The 19,894-nt window shown below is 35.7% G+C and overlaps 2 protein-coding genes across 2 annotated transcripts in view; both read right to left on the bottom strand.

Moving 5' to 3' along the window:
- LOC148955379 (transient receptor potential protein-like) overlaps positions 1–11,496 on the bottom strand; it is a 21,985-nt gene extending 10,489 nt beyond the window's left edge. The window contains exon 1 of the mRNA XM_089107242.1: positions 11,402–11,496. Coding sequence (XP_088963368.1) covers positions 11,402–11,496 — 95 coding nt within the window. The remainder of the gene's footprint in view (positions 1–11,401) is intronic.
- A 980-nt stretch (positions 11,497–12,476) lies between these two features.
- Positions 12,477–19,894, bottom strand: part of LOC148955377 (neuropeptides capa receptor-like) — a 195,910-nt gene continuing 188,492 nt past the window's right edge. The window contains exon 6 of the mRNA XM_089107229.1: positions 12,477–12,952. Coding sequence (XP_088963355.1) covers positions 12,477–12,952 — 476 coding nt within the window. The remainder of the gene's footprint in view (positions 12,953–19,894) is intronic.

Below are 19,894 nucleotides of genomic sequence, written 5' to 3'. Positions count from 1 at the left end.
TTTTTTTTTTCAATTAAATAAATATTTATATTTTCCTTTATTATCAAAATAAAAATACTCATTGTTACAAATTTAGAATTTTTTAGAATGATTTTCAGCTCTTAAACTAAGGTAAGCAGCATAGATTCTAAATTGTTTTGGTTCTTCTTCTAAAGACTAAAAGCATCATTAGTCTACTATGATCTAAAATATCACTGAAATACATTTTCCAGCAGTACATGGTAACGAAATATAAGTAAGGAACATATCAAGTTAATAGTAGTCAAAACACTAAAAAGGAAACTTTTTTAACCATTAATACATTAAAATAATCAACATTTTATTCTAACCCCAAATTACCAATGGACAATTTAATTTTTAAGATTAATCACGTATGTTGTTCTTTTTTTTTTATAGAAATGGGTTTTAATCAATCAGGTTTTTAATGGGCATTTTTATTTTGGTTTTTTTGTTAATATTGTGATATAAATGAATGTTTATCATGAATTTATATAAAAAAAAACCACACATTATTTAAGTTTTCATATGTAAGTTTTCATGAGCCCTACTCCCTGTCTATGTACCCCATCCTTCCTGCCTGAGTATCTTGTAAAAGAAAAACTTAAACCAACCATTTTGTGAATTAAAAACAAAAAATGCCAATTAGAATTTTTATCCACGCACTTATCGAAGACGAAAGAAGTCGTAATAGATTCTAAATTGTTTTGGTTCTTCTTCTAAAGACTAAAAGCATCATTAGGCTACTATGATCTAAAATATCACTGAAATACATTTTCCAGCAGTACATGATAACGAACTATAAGTAAGGAACAAATCAGGTTAATAGTAACCGAAACTCTAAAAAGGAAGCTTTTGTAACAATTAATAAATTAAAATAATCAACAATTTATTCTAACCCCAAATTACCGATCGACAGCTAAGCACTTTTTTCAAAAACATCTCTAAAAAGGCCCAGTGATCTTGATAAAAATCACACCGTAAATTTCAGCCAATAAGAGAATTGTTTAGAGGTTTTAGCTCCTAAAAACAATAGGCTTCTAAGTGCATAAGTACCCTTAGTTCTAGTGTAAGGAAAGAATTTCTTCCTTAACTTAATGACAAGACAATTTCTTTTTATTATAATAATGAGAAAATTTTACTCATCAGAAATTGCCTAGAATTATCAATTTTCTATGTAATTGTTTACAAAAATGTTTGTTGTATTAAGTTGAAAAAACTATTCAAAACTATTGAACAATCTAATTTGAAATCTGAACATATACAAAAAATAATTGAATAGCAGCAAAACCAGAGATGATGTTTTTGGTTTATCACTAAAAAAAAGACATTGAACTTTGAAATTGCGTAAATCTCTTGACAAAGAAAGAGTGCAATGACCAGTAGAATAGAATTACCTACCAGAAAAACCGGAAGGAAAATAAAGTCCTCAAAATGGTAGTTCCTACTCTACTGATAACCCCATCAGAGCCCTCAGTGCAAGGGTTGTAAGTTATGCCCCAGGGGCATATAAGGTTTATATAGAAAGTTATTATAGAAATTTCAAAAGGGTCTCATTTGATTGGAAATTTAAATTGCCCCTGTTTAATAGTCGAAAGTGATTGGAGAGTAATCAACCCCCTCTGACGCCCACCATTTTCCCAAACACATTCAATAAAAGTTTAGAGATAGTCATTTTGTTCAACGTAGTTGAAAGTTCTGGAAATTATATATTTAAGGATGACAAACCCCCCAGAGCCCCCAGGACAAAGGTCGTAAGTTATGCCCGGGGGGCATATAAGGTTTTTTATAGAATCTTGATGAAAATCAAACCATGAGATTTAGCGTATCAGAAAACCCTACTGTAGAGGGTTTTTTTTTTAATTTAATTTGCCGAAGAGAAGGCGACAGAAACATAATGGACTTATCCCACGGCTTATGAAAAAGGACTTAGACACAGCCTGTATACAGATATGGCCTCGTGGATAGTGTTATAATCTTAATCAGGGGTCAGAAATATTTTTCAGCTGCAGGTCAAAATTGGCCAAAATTCAAATGAAAGAGGCGTTTGAACCATGGATATTTTTGTTTTAAAAACTGTTTTTTTAGAGAATGTAGTTTCATCAATTGCAAAGGTAATTACGTCGATACATAATAAATTAAATTTAAACTTTTTTTTCAATATTTTGGCCAAACTTCCAACGTGATGCCCAATGTTTAAGCTGATACTGACATTTCTTTGATCCCCTCAATTATCTATTTTTTTTCAAATAAATAAAATAAATTTATGAATGTGTTTCAATAACTAGCCGTGTGTGGATGGTTTTCGGTTGGTGCCAATGCTAAGAGCTGCAACAAATCCAGCAGATATAGCATGATTGTAGCTTGCAACTCAATTCTTAAAGAATTAAGTTTATTTTCCAAAAATTAATACGCGTTTAGCAGCGTATTAGATATATCTTTGTTTTTCATTACATTCACATCTCTGTCTTTTGAATAGAAGTTGTCTCACTGCCCATACATCTTAAAATAAGCTCTTTCTCGATTTTATTTGTCAACAATTATTTTTTTTATAACAATAACAATTACATCACTCAAGTAACTGCGTAATAATTATTTAGCTTAATAGCTGATTCATTAGCTTTGTGCTACGGAGCAGTGAGCACGACCCTTAACTGTTCTAACAACATACGCCGCGTGCCTAAAATTGGTAAAAATGTTTCGGAAATTGTCGCTGTAGCCTGGTTATTCCGATTATCGCAGCCTTGTCATCAAACTAAAATGTCTCTATATTTTCCTACCATTTATTTAACGTTTATGTTTAATAATTTATTTATTCGTTTTAAACTCCTTTCAGAAAAAAAAATCATTTGAAATCCTTAATCTAAACTTAGAAGCCATTATTAACAGTTGTAAAATCAAAACGGAGTCTCTACATACATCAAGATATTCTTGTGTTACATTTAAGTATTTTTTATCCTTGTTCTGTTATTAATATTTTTTTTTTCATTTTATTATTCTGTAAAAATTATTAATATCTCTTTTTTTATTGTTCTTTACTTGTGTTTACTTCAGTGATAATTTGGTTAGTTGTATAATTTAGTAATGGTGTACTGGTTGCGTTTTTCAAACATATTTGTCCTTTGTTTGTAACCGGTCGTCAATCCGGCATGAGTTATATTTAATAAGACGTTAAACCTTAAATTCAGTGTAACGCCCCTCTGGAAATGTATGCCCCCCGTACCCTGATGTGTATTTTTTATTGATTTCCTTGTTTTACAAAGATAAAAAGGGGAAGGTAATTTTCAAACTGTATGAGTCAGTTTTTCCCTTTCAATTGGCATCCCTGGCAATTTTACTTATTTAAGGTTTCTGCCGCAATGATGCCAAGTTTTGTTCAAATTTTATGGGTATTCTTGGTCAAATAATGCCCAACGGGAAACTTAATGAATTTAAGTTTATTTTTCGAATACTTTCAAATTGAAAATACAGTCGCTATTTAAATATGGAGAATATGTCACAATATTATGTTACACAAACTGTGGTAATACTTAGACTTATCCTGTATCTTTACTTAGACAGCGCTATTGCACTGCCTATGATTGTTGTTTGGCTTCATCTGACCCACTGATATCATTGCTCTTTATTAATATAATTAGGCGAAACCACAACCAAATCAATTTAATGAAAATTCATAAATGACATTTCAATAAATCATGTAAATTAAAAGTTTAGCACAACAAATTAAATCTTACAGAGTCAAAATCCATTCAATCACGTGCAACTGAATAGCGCGATACGCGGCACTGTTAGAATAGCGCTTGATACAACTATGTGATTGAGCATCCTGTGATGAGCATGGGGGTCGGGGGAAGTGGAGGGGAGATATTTACTGCAGCATTAGTGGTGAATCTGGCTGAAAAAAACCGAAAAAGGTCACTTAATTTTCTGCTGGGGGGAGTTTCCATGGGAAGGGAGCCGGACTTCCCGGTATTATTTAAAAAAACCCTATTAATAGGAAAAAAGACCAAGCCTTTTTTCAACGATTAATTAAAAAAAAAAAAACTTTCCGAAAAAGAAGTTTTCTAAAGAAAAGTAAAGGCCATATTAAACTTAAGATGGGAAGAAATACAAACCTACTAAAACTTACTGAAAACTATATGTGTCTTGAAGAGTCTTAAAAAGTACAAATAAAATCAAACTGAATGTTTGATATATAATGATTTTTACTGTTGAAGCATCATCGGGTCAAGATTCTGTTTCACTGTGAGTTTGTTTTCATTTCCAACGGAGTAATAACTGAGAAAGAAAAGAAAATATTAGCAATATAATTCGCCTTCAGTGAAGCACCGAAGACGTAGTAGGCTTTAGACTTTTACAGTCAAGGAAGGGAGCAGTATCTAAACTTTTGTTTGCAGTGAAGCTATATTTGTCTTGAATAGTCCTGGAAAGAACTAACAAAATTAAACTAAATATTTGATATATAATGAGATTAATTGCTGGAAGCTCATCAGTTCAAAATTTAATTTTACTGGAATTTTTATGTTTATTTTCAATGTTGTAATAAGTACCAAAGAAAATATTTGCAATATAATTCGTTTTCAGTAAAGCGCCAATGACGCAGTAGGTTTTAGACTTTTACATTGATTAAATAAAAAAAATAAGTTTTTTTAACTGAAAGTAAGGAACGACGTTAAAACTTAAAACGAACAGAAATTATTCCGTATATGAAAGGGGCTGTCTCTTCCTCAACGCCTCGCTCTGTACGCTAAAATTTTTTATTTAAAAAAAAGTTGTGAGAAAGTCAAACTTTAGAAACAAGAGATATATATATATATATATATATACGGAATAATTTCTGTTTGTTTAAAGTTTTAACGTCGTTCCTTACTTTCCGTTAAAAAAATTGTTTTTTTTATTTAATTTTGAATGTTTTTGAATTAATACAGGTTTTGATTTTGGCTCACCGTACATGAATAATTAAACAAAATTTGCATATTAATTTTACTTTTATTTGGTTCAATGGCTTTCTCGAAACTTGTTTAATTTTATTTACGAGCGTTTTTATTAGTAATAAATATACGTAACTTACGAATTAATTTACGTAACGAACTTCTATATTCATATATTTTTAATACGTATATTAGCGGGTTCGCACCCTAGTCAATACCTTGCTCTTTCAGCTTAAGTTCGAATTTTGTTCCAATTCTTTAAAAATAACCGCTTAATCACAAAGGCCGTTAATCAGAATAAATAACTCTTATGAAAGTACTAAAAAATCTTTGGCTTAAAGAGCGAGGTATTGACTAGGGGGTGAACCTAATTATGTACGTAATATTTTCTGTTCGTTTTAAGTTTTGATGTTGCTGCTTACTTTCAGTTAAAAAACTTGTTGTTTTTTTTACTTAATTTCTGATCTTTTTTTAAATAATGCTGGGAAATCCAGCGTCCCCTTCATAGCAATGTCCCTTCCCCATGAAAACTTCCTTCATGGAAAGATCCTCCCACATAGCCCCCGACCCCCCTTCCCCACCACCAGAAAAAGTCCCCCCTGAAAACGTCTGTATACTTCACAATAGCCAAAACTATATGTTAACATTGGGTAAAGTTCATAACTTTCAACCCTCCCCCTGAGGACTTCGGGGGAATAATTCATCCTCAAAGACATAGTTATCATATTTTTCGACCATGCTGAACAAAATGGCTATCTCAAAATTTTGATCGGATGACTTTGGGAAAAAATGGGCGTGGGAGGGGGCCTAGTTGCCCTCCATTTTTTGGTCACTTAAAAAGGGCACTAGAACTTTTAATTTAAGTTCCAATAAGCCCTCCCACAATATTCTAGGACCACTGGGTCGATACAATCACCCCCGGGGAAAAAAAAAACAAATAAACACGCATCCGTGATCTTTCTTCTGGGAAAAAATGTAAAATTCCTCATTTTTGTAGATAGAAGCTTGAAACCTCTACAGTAGGGTTCTCTGATAGGCTGAATATGATGGTGTGATTTTTATTAAGGTTCTATAACTTTTAGGGGGTCTTTTCCCCTTTTTTGAAATCAGCCAAATTTTCTCAGGCGCGTATCTTTTGATGGGTAGAACTAAACTTGATGAAACTTATATATTTGAAATCAGTATTAAAATCTGATTCTTTTTATGTATATATTGGTATCAAAATCCCGTTTTCTAGAGTTTCGGTTACCATTGAGCCGGGCCGCTCCTTACTTACAGTTCGTTACCACGAACTGTTTGAAAGAAGGAGGCAAAACTCAAACTCTTCTTTGTAAAGATTTTGTTCGTTTCAGGCTTGATTTGCGTATTCAATTTAATTTTCACTCGTTTTAAGATTTATTTACTCATTATCATAGCAGCTATTGTTTGTTTGTTTGCTATGATTGTTTATTTAATTTATGTTCGTCTCGGGTTTTGTTTATGCCTCAATAGAAAAATATTTTTGCTCGTTCTAAGCTTGCTTTACATATTCAACTCAAGCTTTACTCATTTTGAGATTTGTTTATTCATTTATATTAGTAGCCTACCTGTTGAATGTTTTTTTGCCAATATTCTTTATTTAATTTCTGTTCGTTTTGGGTTTTATTTATTCTTTAATTGTAATTTCTGGTTATTTTGAGTTTGAGTTATTGTTGGTTTGTATTTCTTCTGATCTGAAGTTTAATATGGCCGTTAATTTTTTTTTAGACAACTTCTTTTCAGAAAGTTTTTTTTAATTAATTTCTGTTTGTTTTTTATTGCTAAAGTTTTAAGTTTTTCAAATTCCCTAATTCAAAATATTTTTTGAATATTTTGACGCTTTGATGCCTCTAGAGCCAAGCGTTTTTGCCGCGCCATTTTTGCAAGATTTTCGGGGAAATCCACAAAACTTTGGGAATAGTGAAAGCCGTAGGGCCTAGTGGGCCTATTGGTATATCCTGGTCTAGTTTCACTGTAATTTTCATTTTATTTTCAATGATGTAACAAGAAGAAAAGAAAATATTTGTACTATAATTCCTTTTAGTAGCCTAAAGCGCCAAACACGCAGTAGGCCTTATATACTTTTACCGTTAGAGAAACGGGCAGTAACCATACTTGTTTGCAGTGAAGACGCTATTCAGTAGGAGTATATAACCCCTACTCCCTAAAAACGACCGCGGTCTAACAACCAATCCTTAATCCAATTCGGACTTGTGTTTGAATTCTGTTCTCCCAATTATCATAATAAAAAAAAGGAAACCAATTTTGCAGAACTTTGTAAGAGATTGATAAGTAAGTAAAGCCACTTAAGTAAGAGATTGATACTTCTATGTCAGAGAATTGGTTATTTAAGTAAGAGTATGATATTTTTACCGTTAGGGAAACGGGCCGTAGCCATTACTCTTGTTTGCAGTGAAGACACCATTTATTAGGAGTACATAACCCCGACTCCCTGAAGAGGACCGCGATCTAACGACCAATCCTTAATCCAATTGTCACTTGTCTTTGAATTCTGTTCTCCTAATTATTATAATAAAAAAAGGTAAACTAATTTTGCAGAACTTTGTAGCCACTTAAGAAAGAGAATGATAATTCTAAGTAAGAGAATTGGTTATTTAAGTAAGAGAATGACACTTTTACTCTTTGGAAAACGGGCAGTAGCCATACTCTTGTTTGTAGTGAAGACACTATTCATTAGAAGTGCCCAATTCTTTCGGAAAGAATTGGGGAAAAACTTTCGGAAAGTTTTTCTTAATTAATTTTGTTCGTTTTTGATTGCAAAAAGTTTCAAGTTTAAAAAAAACTCCTCATTTCAAAATAAGATTTTTTTTCAACATATCCTTCGATCATTTTCGATGACTCTTAAAAAGGTAAATAGAATTTTCAATTTCCAATAAAGCGAGACATCTCTAAAGTCTATGCGACCACCCCTTACATAAAACCTTATATGTCCTAGGGGCATAGCTTACCACACTTGCCCCCGGGCTGTGGTGGGTGGGGGGGGGGATGTGTCGACCACGGAGTTTTTGTTATTTGATCTTTAAACTATTTTGAACAAAATAGCTATCTCAAAATGTTGATTGGATGCATTTGGGGAAAATGGGCCCTCCGATCACTTTTGACTCTTGAGAAGGGCACTAGAAATTCTTATTTACAATCGAACAAGCTCATTTCGAAGTTTATACGACCATCCCTTCCTTAAAACCTTGTATACCCCTAGGGTACATTTTAAAAAACTTGTCCCCAGATTCTGGGAGGGGCTGTTTTATCCCTGGAGTTTTTGTTAGATTATCATTGGTCTATTTTGAACAAAATTGCTATGTAAAAAAATTCGATTGGACTTATTTGTGGAAAAGAAGGTTGGGAGGGAGGGGGGCTAGTCGCCATCGGAACACTTTAGACTCTTAAAAGATGAATTAGAACTTTCAATTTCTAATCAATTGAGTCCCCTCCAAGTTTATACGACTACCTCTTCCATAAAAACCTTATAAGCATCCGCGGCATAAGTTACAACCCTTCCCCTGTTTCTGGGAGGGGGGGAGGGGAATATGTTGACATCAAAGTTTTTGTTATCTTCTCTTTGGGTTATTTCAAACAAACTGAGTATCTCAAAATTATCATTTGATACATTTTGGGAAAAGAGGGTGTTTGTGTTGGGGGGGGGGAGGAGTAGATGCCCTCTGTTAACTTGAGGCTGATAAAAAGGTAACTAGAACTTTCAATTACCAATTAAATGAGCCACCTTCAAAGTTTGTACAACCATCCCTTACATAAAAACCTTATACGCCTACGGTGCATAACTTAAAAAACTTAACCCCGGGCTCTGGGGGTTGTGTCGACCCCAGAGTTTTTGTTATCTGATGTTTGAACTATTGAAAAAAAAATGGCTATCTCAAAATTTATATAGAATAGATTTGGGGAAAAGGGGCTAGAGGGGTTATTTGCGCTCGGATCTCTTTTTACTCTTAAAAAGTGAACTATAACTTTCAATTCCCAATCAAATGAGCCCTCTTCGAAGTAATACGAGCATCCATTCCATAAGAACCAAATATGCCCCCAGAGAATAACTTACAACATCTGCCCCCAGGCTCTGGGGGGTTGCATCAACATCCTCCACGACCGTTGATTTTGGATTGAGGTTATCAAGTATTTTGCAGTAGGTTGCATAGGTTGCATGAAGACATGGCTAACCTTTGAACTATTTTTAATAAAATGGTTATCTCAAAATTTTTATCGGATGAGTTTGGGGAAAAAAGGACATGGAGGCGCTAGTTGCCCTTGAATCTCTTTTGACTCTTAAAAAGTGAACTACAACATTCAGTTTCCAATCAAATGAGCCTTTTCTGAATTTTATACAAGCATCCCTTTCATAAGAACCATATATGCCATATGGACATACCTTACAACGCCTGCCCCAGGGCTCTGGGGGGTTGTGTCGACACCGAAGTTTTTCTTATCTGACCTTTGAACTTTAAAAAAAAAAAATTGCTATCTCAAAATCTATATCGGATGGGTTTGGAGAAAAAAGGGCGTGGGGGGGGGGGCTAGTTGCCCTCCGAGATCTTTTGACTCTTAAAAAGTGAGCAAGAACTTTCAATTCCCATTCAAATGAGCCCTCTCTGACGTTTATATGAGTATCCCTTCCAAATGAACCATATTTGCCCCCAGGACATAACTTACAACTCCTGCCACCAGTCCCTTGGGGGTTATATCGACACCGGAGTTTTTCTTATCTGGCCTTTGAACTATTTTTAACAAAATAGCTATTTCAAATTTTTTATCGAATTGTTTTGGGAAAAAAGTGCGTGGGGGCGGGGCTAGTTGCCCTCCAATCTCTTTTGACTCTTAAAAACTGAACTAGATCTTTCAATTTCCAACCAAATGAACTCTCTCTGAAATTTATACAAGCATCCCTTCCATAACAAGTATATATGCCCCCAGGGCATAACTTACAACGCCTGCCCCCGGGCCCTGACGGATTGTGTCGACCCCAGAGTTTTCGACATATGATCTTTGAATTATTAAAAAATGGCTATCTCAAAATTCTTATCGGATGGATTTGAGAAAAATAGGGCGTGGAGGGGGGGGGGACTAGTTGCCCTCCGATCTCTTTTGACTCTTAAAAAGTTAACTAGAACTGTCAATTTCCAATCAAATGAGCCCTCTCCGGAATTTATACAAGCATCCCTTCCATAAGAACTATATATACCCCCGAGCTCGGGGGGGTTGCGTCGACACAGGAGTTTTTCTTATCTGACCTTTGAACTATTTTTAACAAAATTGCTATATCAAAATTTTTATCGGATGGGTTTGGAGAAAAAAGGACGTGGGGGGGGGGGGCTAGTTTCCCTCCAATCTGTTTTGACTCTTAAAAAGTGAACTAGAACTTTCAACTTCCAATTAAATGAGCCACCTTCAAAGTTTATACAACTATCCCTTACATAAGAACCTTATACGCCTACGGGGCATAACTTAAAACACTTAACCCCGGCTCTGAGGATTGCGTCGACCCAAGAGTTTTTGTTATATGATGTTTGAACTATTTAAAAAAATGGCAATCTCAAAATTTATATAGAAAAGATTTGGGGAAAAGGGACTAGGGGGGCTATTTGAGCTCGGATCTCTTTTGACTCTTAAAAAGTGAACTAGAACTTTCAATTTCCAATCAAATGAGCCCTCTCCGTAGTTTATACGAGCATCCATTCCATAAGAGCCAAATATGCCCCAGAGCATAACTTACAACATCTGCACCCATGCCCTGGGGGGTTGCGTCGACACCGGACTTTTTCTTATCTGACCTTTGAACTATTGTTGGCAAAATGGTTATCTAAAAATTTCATCGGATGGATTTGGGGGGAATTGGGCGTGGAGGCGCTAGTTGTCCTTGGATCTCTTTTGACTCTTAAAAAGTGAAGTACAGCATTCAGTTTCCAATCAAATGAGCCTTTTCTGAGTTTTATAGAAGCATCCCTTTCATAAGAACCGTACATACCGTATGGGCATAATTTACAACGCCTATGCCAGGGCCCGAGGGGTTGTGATAACACCGGAGTTTTTTTTTTATCTGACCTTTGAACTATTTTTTAACCCTTTGATTCCTGAATATTGAAAAAAGAGAGGAAAAAATTCCGTGCTTGTTTCTGTGCTTTATTTAAGGTCATTCCGCGACGAAAATGTCAAGAAAAAAAATTATTGATGAAAGTGAAGAAACTACAGAATGGTTCCCACAGGCAACATCCGGCAGTAACAGCACATAGTCACACATCGCCTAGCTAGTGTGGTAAGATAGGAAACAGTTTCTGTTTGGCGTGAAACACAAAGACACTTCGCACTTCATACACTTCACCGTGTAGTGGGCTTGAACACAAGCTCGGCACCTCTGTCTGCTGTCTATTCAAGCTGGAAAGTGCTCCTGGCCGTCGAGTCTCGTCGAGTCTGGGTGGCGGCAACTATACTTTCTTTTCTTTTGGGATAGAGCTTCGTTGAGTGGTCTACCTCTCTTAGGTGTCGCTGAGGATGCACCATACAGCAAGGCGCATGCAACGTCCATTTTGAACTGCAGCAAGTTCATGGGTTTTGTCCAGTAGGAAGACACCTGCAATATAGGATCCACCCAATTACAATGGCAAGGTCAAACAAGAAAAAGAAAATTCGCATGTACCACTTGTTTCGAGACTAAGTCAATTCTGCACAGTTCTATCAGTATATCGGCAAGATCAACAATACCCATAAAGCAATTATATTCCTTCACGCAGTGTGGTCTGTTCACTTCTATATGCTCTTTTCGCTTGCCATCCCACCTCTCACAGGTATCTTCAGGATCCACAGCTGCATAGGTTGATATCAAGGGAACCGGCTTATTATCATACCACTTCACCACTACACAATTCGACTGCGTTTCCACCCGCCAGTCATACGAGCCTCTTCCTTGCGCTTTCATTTTGCTGTCTAGTTCGAAAGTGCAGTCTTTTAACCTGTTTACTCTAACTGTAGCCAGTGTAAGTATACTCTGGTCATTTAGGGTCTGGGCCAGGTCTAGTGACGAAAACCAGTTGTCGTAAAAGAGCTTGTAGTTCATGTGGTTTGGGATTCCCCTCGCAAGTCGGAGGACAAAATCAGCACCAACCCCCAAATCACTTGTATCAACTGATCCCTCGCAAGTGTAAATTACTAAATCATACACAAATCCACTTATTCCCGCTCTGGAGATGAACTTGTATCTCCACTTATGTGGTTTTTTTGGATTGTACTGCTTCGGCGATATTCGCTGCTTCGTCGGAACTATTTGCTCATCAATGACCTGGTGTTCTTCCGGGTGTATCTTCATGAAGTTGGCTCGAACCTTCTCTATCAAGGGACAAATTTTATGAATCTTGTCGTAACCAGGATCTCCCTGAGGCTTGTGCGATACATTGTCATTGAAATGCAAATACTTCTTTATCAGTTCAAATCTGTCACGTGACATAGCATCGACTATCACGGAGTAACGAGTTTTGTTTGACCAGTAGCTGCGATAGGAGGGCATTTTCACTATTCCTGTAAACGCAATGACTCCCAGGAAACGCTCAATGTCAGCCAAAGAAACCCTAACTGCTTGCCATCTTTCTGAAGTGAATATCTATTCGTCCGATCGTGTATGTTGCTTACTACTTCTTTATCTAAAAAAAACCTGACATATTCCAATGGGGTCTTGCCGCTCATTTCTTGGTCAACTCGAAGCTGATCTTTCCACAGACTGTCTGATAGGATAAAATCTACTTTCCTCCAAGTAATGTCTCGTCGTCTCATTGGTTTGGAAGTAGGAATACTTGGGGCTTGTTGTGGTCGGGTTTCTTCACCTCCATTACCTTGAGACTCATCCTGACTGTCACAGTCATTGGCCTCAATTCTGCCGGTTTCTATTTCAGCTTCGAGCAGTTCGTCTAAAACTTCGTCAGGAGGAACATACTGCGGATCAGATGGGTCTTCATCTTCACTTGGCAGGTCTTCCAGATTAGAAGTATCATCTGGACAAAGTACAAAATTCACAGCTTGTGCCAATGAAATCGGGCGTGAACGTAGTTTCTTCATAATTTTAGATTAATCATCTTCCGCTGTTTTTGGTGCAGTAGATATAGATTCGTCCATTGCAACCCTCGAAAAGACATATTGGTTGAGAAACTTAGTCAATCTTACTAATTGTATCTACAGGGAATTTCGTAATTTAGCTACATAATGTTTAGTATTTTACTATTGACAATGGCAACCCCAAGCTCAAGCTGTTCCGGATGGTTCCTCAGAGCTACAGATCCTATTTAGCATGGTCGAACCATCAGAAATTATAAGATAGTGGCGTAAAAACAGTGGTTACGGGATATCTTAGCATGATCACACTCTATATACGTTCAGTCGCCTGAAATGTTCCCATTTCTGACGGATGGTTCCTCTAGGAGCCGCGATTCTTAGGGCCCCTCCCTTTCCTTGATTTTCATAATATCGATGCAAACAACACTTCATTTGAACTGTCAGGCCTTCCTTTCTGCCAAGCCAGGGAAATAAAACTCTGGAACAAATTATTACGTTGTCAATTGCAAAAATACATGCCAACCCTTCTGAAAAATCAAAGGAGGCAAAAAGCACTTACTTAGACCGTGATTATCTCACCCAAAGGCTGACGATCATAAACTGACAAAAATACTGGGAATAGAAGTCGTTGACTATCACACAATGATAGCAACCCCGAGGGGCTAGCTTGTGTAGTTTTGATAATAAAAAATTCTAAAATTTGTGGTTCCTGAGGGAACCTTCAGGCATCAAAGGGTTAAAAATGGATATCTCAAAATCTGTATCGGATGGGTTTGGAGAAAAAAGGGCATGGGGGGAGGGGGGCTAGTTGCCCTCCGAGATCTTTTGATTCTTAAAAACTGAACTAGAACTTTCAATTTGTAATCAAATAAGCCCTCTCTTAAGTTTATACGAGCATCCCTTCCGTAAGAACAATATATGCCCACAGGGCATAATTGACAACGCATGCCCCCGGGCCCTGGGGAGTTGTGTCGACACCGGAGTTTTTGTTATGTGACCTTTGAACTATTTTTTAACAAAATTATTATCTCAAAATTTTTATCGGATGCATTTGGGATAAAAGGGGCGTTGAGGGGGGGGGGCTAGTTGCCCTCCAATCTCTTTTGACACTTAAAAACTGAACTAAATCTTTCAATTTCCAATCAAATGAGCCCTTTCTGAAATTTATACAAGCATCCCTTCCATAACAAGCATATATGCCCCCAGGGCATAACTTACAACGCCTGCCCTCAGGCCCTGAAGGGTTGTGTCGATACTGGAGTTTTTGTTTTATGATCTTTGAATTATTTTTAACAAAATGGCTATTTCAAAGTTTTTATCGGATGCATTTGCGAAAAAACGGTTTGGGGAAAGGCTAGTTGTGCAAGAGTCAAAGGTCACTTTTGACTCTTAAAAAGGGCACTAGAACTTTCAATTTTCAATCGAATTACCCCCTTCGAAGTTTATGTGACAATCTCTTCCATATGAAGTGCCTCTGGGAAAAAATAATAATATAACATTGGAGCCGCATGGCCTTTACCATAGGCAACGCTATAGCGTTGCCACTGATAATACCACGAAAAGATTTTTTTTAATCTAAAGGGGATGCAAGAAAAAGATCTTGTAGGAAAAGCACCAGTACTTATATTTATGATTGTTTAATGTGTGTTTATTGTTTATTATGTATTGTGTAATGTTTTAATTTGACCAAGTAGCATATTTGTTAAATAGTTACCTTTCTTCACTACCGCTTGAATGGCACCTACTTCAATAGCACCCTCTCTTGCCCCCCCCCCCAAATTAAAATACAGCTACGTCCCTGCATGTATGTAGTTGCAAGTATAATTTTGGTAAGATAAAACTGGCAGCAAGAAGGAGGTAAAAAACCTCAATTGTTTTATAAGCTAAATTTCTGTAATTTTATGTTTATGACTTGTCCCGGAATCCTCTTCCAAATTAAGTAGAACATTCAACTAATTTAAATACAAGCAATAATTTAACTTTTTGAACAAAAATAATGCAACCTAGAGACCCAGTTATAGCGATGCTTGGAATTCGACATTATTTTTCAGCGTAACCTTTTTTTCTTTCTTTCTTTCTTTCTTTCCTGGGCTTATCCACCCTTTTTTAATGGAAGTAATCCATACGGTTTTTACAAAAGTTGGGATCCTTAGATATGGAATGAAATAAGGATGTATTACATGTTCTTTGGGAAAACTTAAAGGTCTTTTAGTTTCGTAAAAATTTCAAGATGAACAATTTTTAACTGTCGGTCTATCTTACTGTAAATCGGTACATAAGAATTAGGGTCGTTCCTAAAAATTTATCTGTTATTTGCATATCTTCTTAGTATAAGGATATTCTTGATTTGTTTACAACTCGCGAGACATGTTTTTCTTGGAAACCTATCCAGAAATTCAGTAAAGGATTCTTCTTGTTCCAGGATTGCTAAAACAGTGATAAAGGTTGGACCGAATGTCATAAGAATAAACTGTTGTTAATCCAAGATAAACAACTAACTTTTATCATCTGGCTCTTATTCGCTTTTTGTTTTACTTAGTTTTGTTTATTAGCTTAAACTTGCTTTGAAAAATATTGGGTGTTAATTTGAACGGTGGAAATTTGAACATTGGCAGAGGATTTAGATTCTAAAACTTGAACTTTGATCGAAAGCAATCGGAAGGCCGTATACGGGGGGTGTTAGGGGGTTTGACCTCCCCGAAATCTTTGTCCGACTCGTAAAAACGTAACAAAAATGAACACAAACCAGTTTTTTATGCGTTGTTAAGTTTTTTTTGTAAATCCCCTCCCCCCCCAAAAAAAAAATATTTTGTACCCCCACCCACCATCCCAAAAGAAAATTCTGGACGCGTCCCTGAGCATACGTTTTGCACTTTCACAAAATAGGGTTTTCAGCCTTAGCATATCTAAATTAATAATGTCATCTCAATTCTGTTGCAAAGGGAATAGGATATTATTTTTATTATTGTTATTAATTTATTGTCCGTCAAAAAACAAGATACATAGACGGAGTAATCACTAAAATAACAAAAAGATAGAAAAAAAAACACAAACACACATCAAAAATCCAAATATATCACAAAAAAAATTCATTACGTACATTACATTAATACGAACAAACTACTGTGAACAAATTGATGACCATGCATGACGAAACTTATTTTGAAAACGGGATAGAGATTTATTAATTCTAATGTTAGGGTCAGCTAGCTTATACAAATAAATAATTTTACGGTTTCTTGTCCATGTAAAAGATATTTAGCAAATCTGAAGAAGATTGTTCGTAGGTTCTTTTTATCTGTAACTGAAAAGAATTTCCGCAAAGGAGCAATGTAAAGCAGATGTGGAAGGGCTGTGGCGTTGTAGGTGGATGCTAGAAGGTAACGGTTGAAACGTAGTTGCTTTTTACAGCGTAAGAAATGCTAATTTTACGCTCAACGTGAGAAATCAGCAAACGAAATGTGTGGCCGATAGATGTGTCAATTGAAAGGCCCAGGTATGTAATATGGTCTGCGGGTTTAACAAGAGAACCGTCAAATTTTAGGAGAGGAGTAGAGGGATGTCGCCAATTGAAAAGGACAACTTCGGTTTTCTCAGGATTAAAAGACAGCCCGATTTTTGAATATTCATCTTTGAGGATTTTGAAATTCTGCCCACTGTGCTGGATCGTACGGCTGAGATTCAAGATGTCATCATCATAACAAATACGTGTCATATCGATTCTTCAAGAATGCATGAAGGAAGACACTTTGCCTGAGCATCCAGGACACTGTTATTGAACAGGGTTGGGGAAGTGATAGTTCCCTGTCTAGTCCCTTTCTTAACGAGGATGGGGTACTGACGAATCACAAGCATGTACGAGGGATTCAAAGAGTTTGGCCTCACACGAGAGTTAATGTGATTACATTGGGATTGATGAAGAGCCGATTGCAATGGAAAAAGGGATGGGAGTTATAAATGCACTCTAAGATTCCTATATAAATTCCTGAGAACATGGATAACTGATGGGTTTACGCCTCGCTTTGCCATATGAAGAAGCATGGACGAATGGATTAAGGAATCGAACGCACGTTTAACGTTTAATATGTAGAATAATAGACTTTGAAGAACTCTTAATTATTTTCTCTTTGTTAGGTTCTACTTTAACTTTCTATATAACCGTAAAGTAAATCTTTCATTTATTAACTAGTGTTCTCCATAACGTATTTGTTTATTTTGTGCGATATTGTTTACTTGCTGATGTTTTCCAAGCTTAATGGCTACCAATTCGTTTTTTCGTTTATTATTTTTAATAAATCATATTCATTATTAATCTGTATCCTATATGTTCTGCCATCCATAGTTCAGCTGATCAAAGGGAAACAAGCTGAATATAATAAACTTTTGTAGCATTATTTAGAAAAATAGAGCTGCACTTGCCACCCTTAGGTAGAAAATTTCTTTTCTATTCTAGGGAATATACATTTAATCTAGGATGCCTTAAGGGGTCCTTTATATTTTGTAGTTATAGAACAAAACACAAAAATCAGGTAAACAGCCTATGAAATTTTTTCTAGTATTTGCAATGGATATCACACTCATCGAGAATAAAGACCCCCCCCCTTACAGAAGCATCTAATAATTCCTGCCCTTGTAGTACAAGTTTTATATGGCTGTGTAAATCTCATTAACATTTACAATCTCCTACTCACAGGGAAAAAGCGTAAATTAAAAAAAAAATATTCTTTGACGCGTGAAAATGGCAGTCAGCACTGATTCTGATGCGAAAGCTAGTCTTTAACAAATGTCGGTGATAAATTAGCCGGTGTAAATGCTTTGATTATATAGTTAAGCATACATGACACATTAGCCACAACAGATGGCACATTCCTGCTCTGTGAAGGAGGGGCCTTGCTAGCCGTCGTCTATAAATTGATATCATGTAATTATTTTTTTTTAAACAAAGTTTTCCTGGTGAAAGTAAAGCGCGAAGGTGAAACTTAAAACGAATAAAAATCACTGCTTTGTAGTTTATGCAATATATTTATGAAACAGTGCTTCAAATAAACTGGCTCGTGATGCTTCCCTACATTTGTATAATTAAAAAACAAAAAACAAGCGATTTACTGAAAACACAAAACCGACGCAACAAAACAGAACTAGAAGCAGAAATTGTTAGATAGCATGCAAAAAATAACAGACTAATTTACAAATCTCTCAATAGTCTTTTACCGGCCCTTAAATCAGTGAATATTTCCATACAATTTTGATTCTCTAAGACGACTCAAGCACGCCCAGTTTTCAGTAAAGTGCTAGTTTTTCAGAATTCTGGAAATGTAAGGAAAAATCACGAGCCAGTTTTTTTCTTAAATGTTTTGCATAAACTACGAAGCAGTAGTTCAACTTCACTCTTTACTTCCATCAGAATAACTTTGTTTTTCGAAAATTAATCTTTGTTCGTTTGTTTTAAGTTTTGAAAATATACAAGATAAACCTTACGAAAAGGTCATTGTCCAACTTAGGCAAAGAAATGATAGTCACCATAGGTTTTGTCAACTTATGAAGTCAAGGTATTAATGAAGTCAAAACAAGTTTTGTTAAAACAGGGCATTAAAATAGACGTTACGTTGCATCACTCTAAAACTTTCCCTTAATAAAATCTACAATCTTGTCAAACAGTTTGTGGGAGGATCTTCTGCGGGGAGAACTCTACGTTGGGTGGAAATTTACCGGGGAATTTTTCAGAGGAAATTTTCAAGGGGGAGGGGGAAGGGGATTTCTTGGCATGATTTGGAAAACGGTAAGAAAAAAAAATTGTTTCAACTGAAAGTAAGAAGCAACGTTAAAACTTAAAACGAGCAGAAATTATTCTGTAAATGATTGGGGCTACCCCTTCCTCAACCCTTGTTCTGTACGTGAAAGTTTAACTTTTTCCCCAGTTCTTTAAGAAAGACTGCATATTTTTAAAGAACTATAAAACTTTAGCGTAAAGAGCGAGGGTTGAGAAAGGGGCAGCCCCCTCAGATACGGAATAGCTTAGATCCGTTTTAAGTTTTAATGTTGCTCCTTACTTAAAGTGGATTTTTTTTTTATCTAATCGCATAAAGAATTCATGGGGTATATTATCCTTGGTATTTTTGAGATAGATAAAAAGAAAATTCAATTCCTCATGATACATTATTCTATATGAAATATATACAGATTTTAGAAGCATGAATGAGATGAATAGTTATTATAATTGACGGATATTAGTATTTTTACTATTGGGACTTGTCTGTCGCAATATTAGAAAGGATTTTGAACTTCTAGAATTCCACAAAATAAAAACGGCAATAACTCGGCGGTTTGCCTCTTTTCAAAGAAACACGCTAAACAAATAAAAGTAATACCATTAGATTCCTCATTGTATGCTATTTTCAAATACCATGGTCACTTTTCTGACAAGGCACCCTCCCCTGATGGTCCCAGATATTGCCAAATGAGTGTATAAAAAATCAAAGAAGTCAGTAAAACAATGAAATTCCTCGAATTTCCTTGCATTGTTACCCACTTTTAAATTCGCTTTCATTGTATTTATGTTCACAATTCTATTTTTCTCACCCAGGTAAAACTAAATTTCATCAAATCAAAACTGCAAAACCAATTTCGCGTCACTAGATCAATTAAAGGCAAAATACATTATTATGCGATATCTGGGACCAATACAGGGAGGGGGGTTGCATTTTCAGATAAGTGGCCATCACATTTGGAAATACCATAAAATAAAGAATTTTGGTAATAATTAAAGTAATACTTCTATTTGGTACTACTTTCTTTGATATCAGGTTTGCTTTGTAATTCTTGAGGAATTTCAGGCTTTTATCGAAATTTTCTAAATTTAATGTTATTACTACGAATATTGTCCT

This window comes from Artemia sp. Qi Xiang Cuo, chromosome 2 (genome assembly GCF_049724085.1).
Source record: "Artemia sp. Qi Xiang Cuo chromosome 2, ASM4972408v1, whole genome shotgun sequence".
In the NCBI taxonomy this organism is placed as follows: Eukaryota; Metazoa; Arthropoda; class Branchiopoda; order Anostraca; family Artemiidae; genus Artemia; species Artemia sp. Qi Xiang Cuo.
The sequence above is the reverse complement of the archived record's forward strand: the minus strand, read 5'-3'. Positions and strand labels throughout refer to the sequence as shown.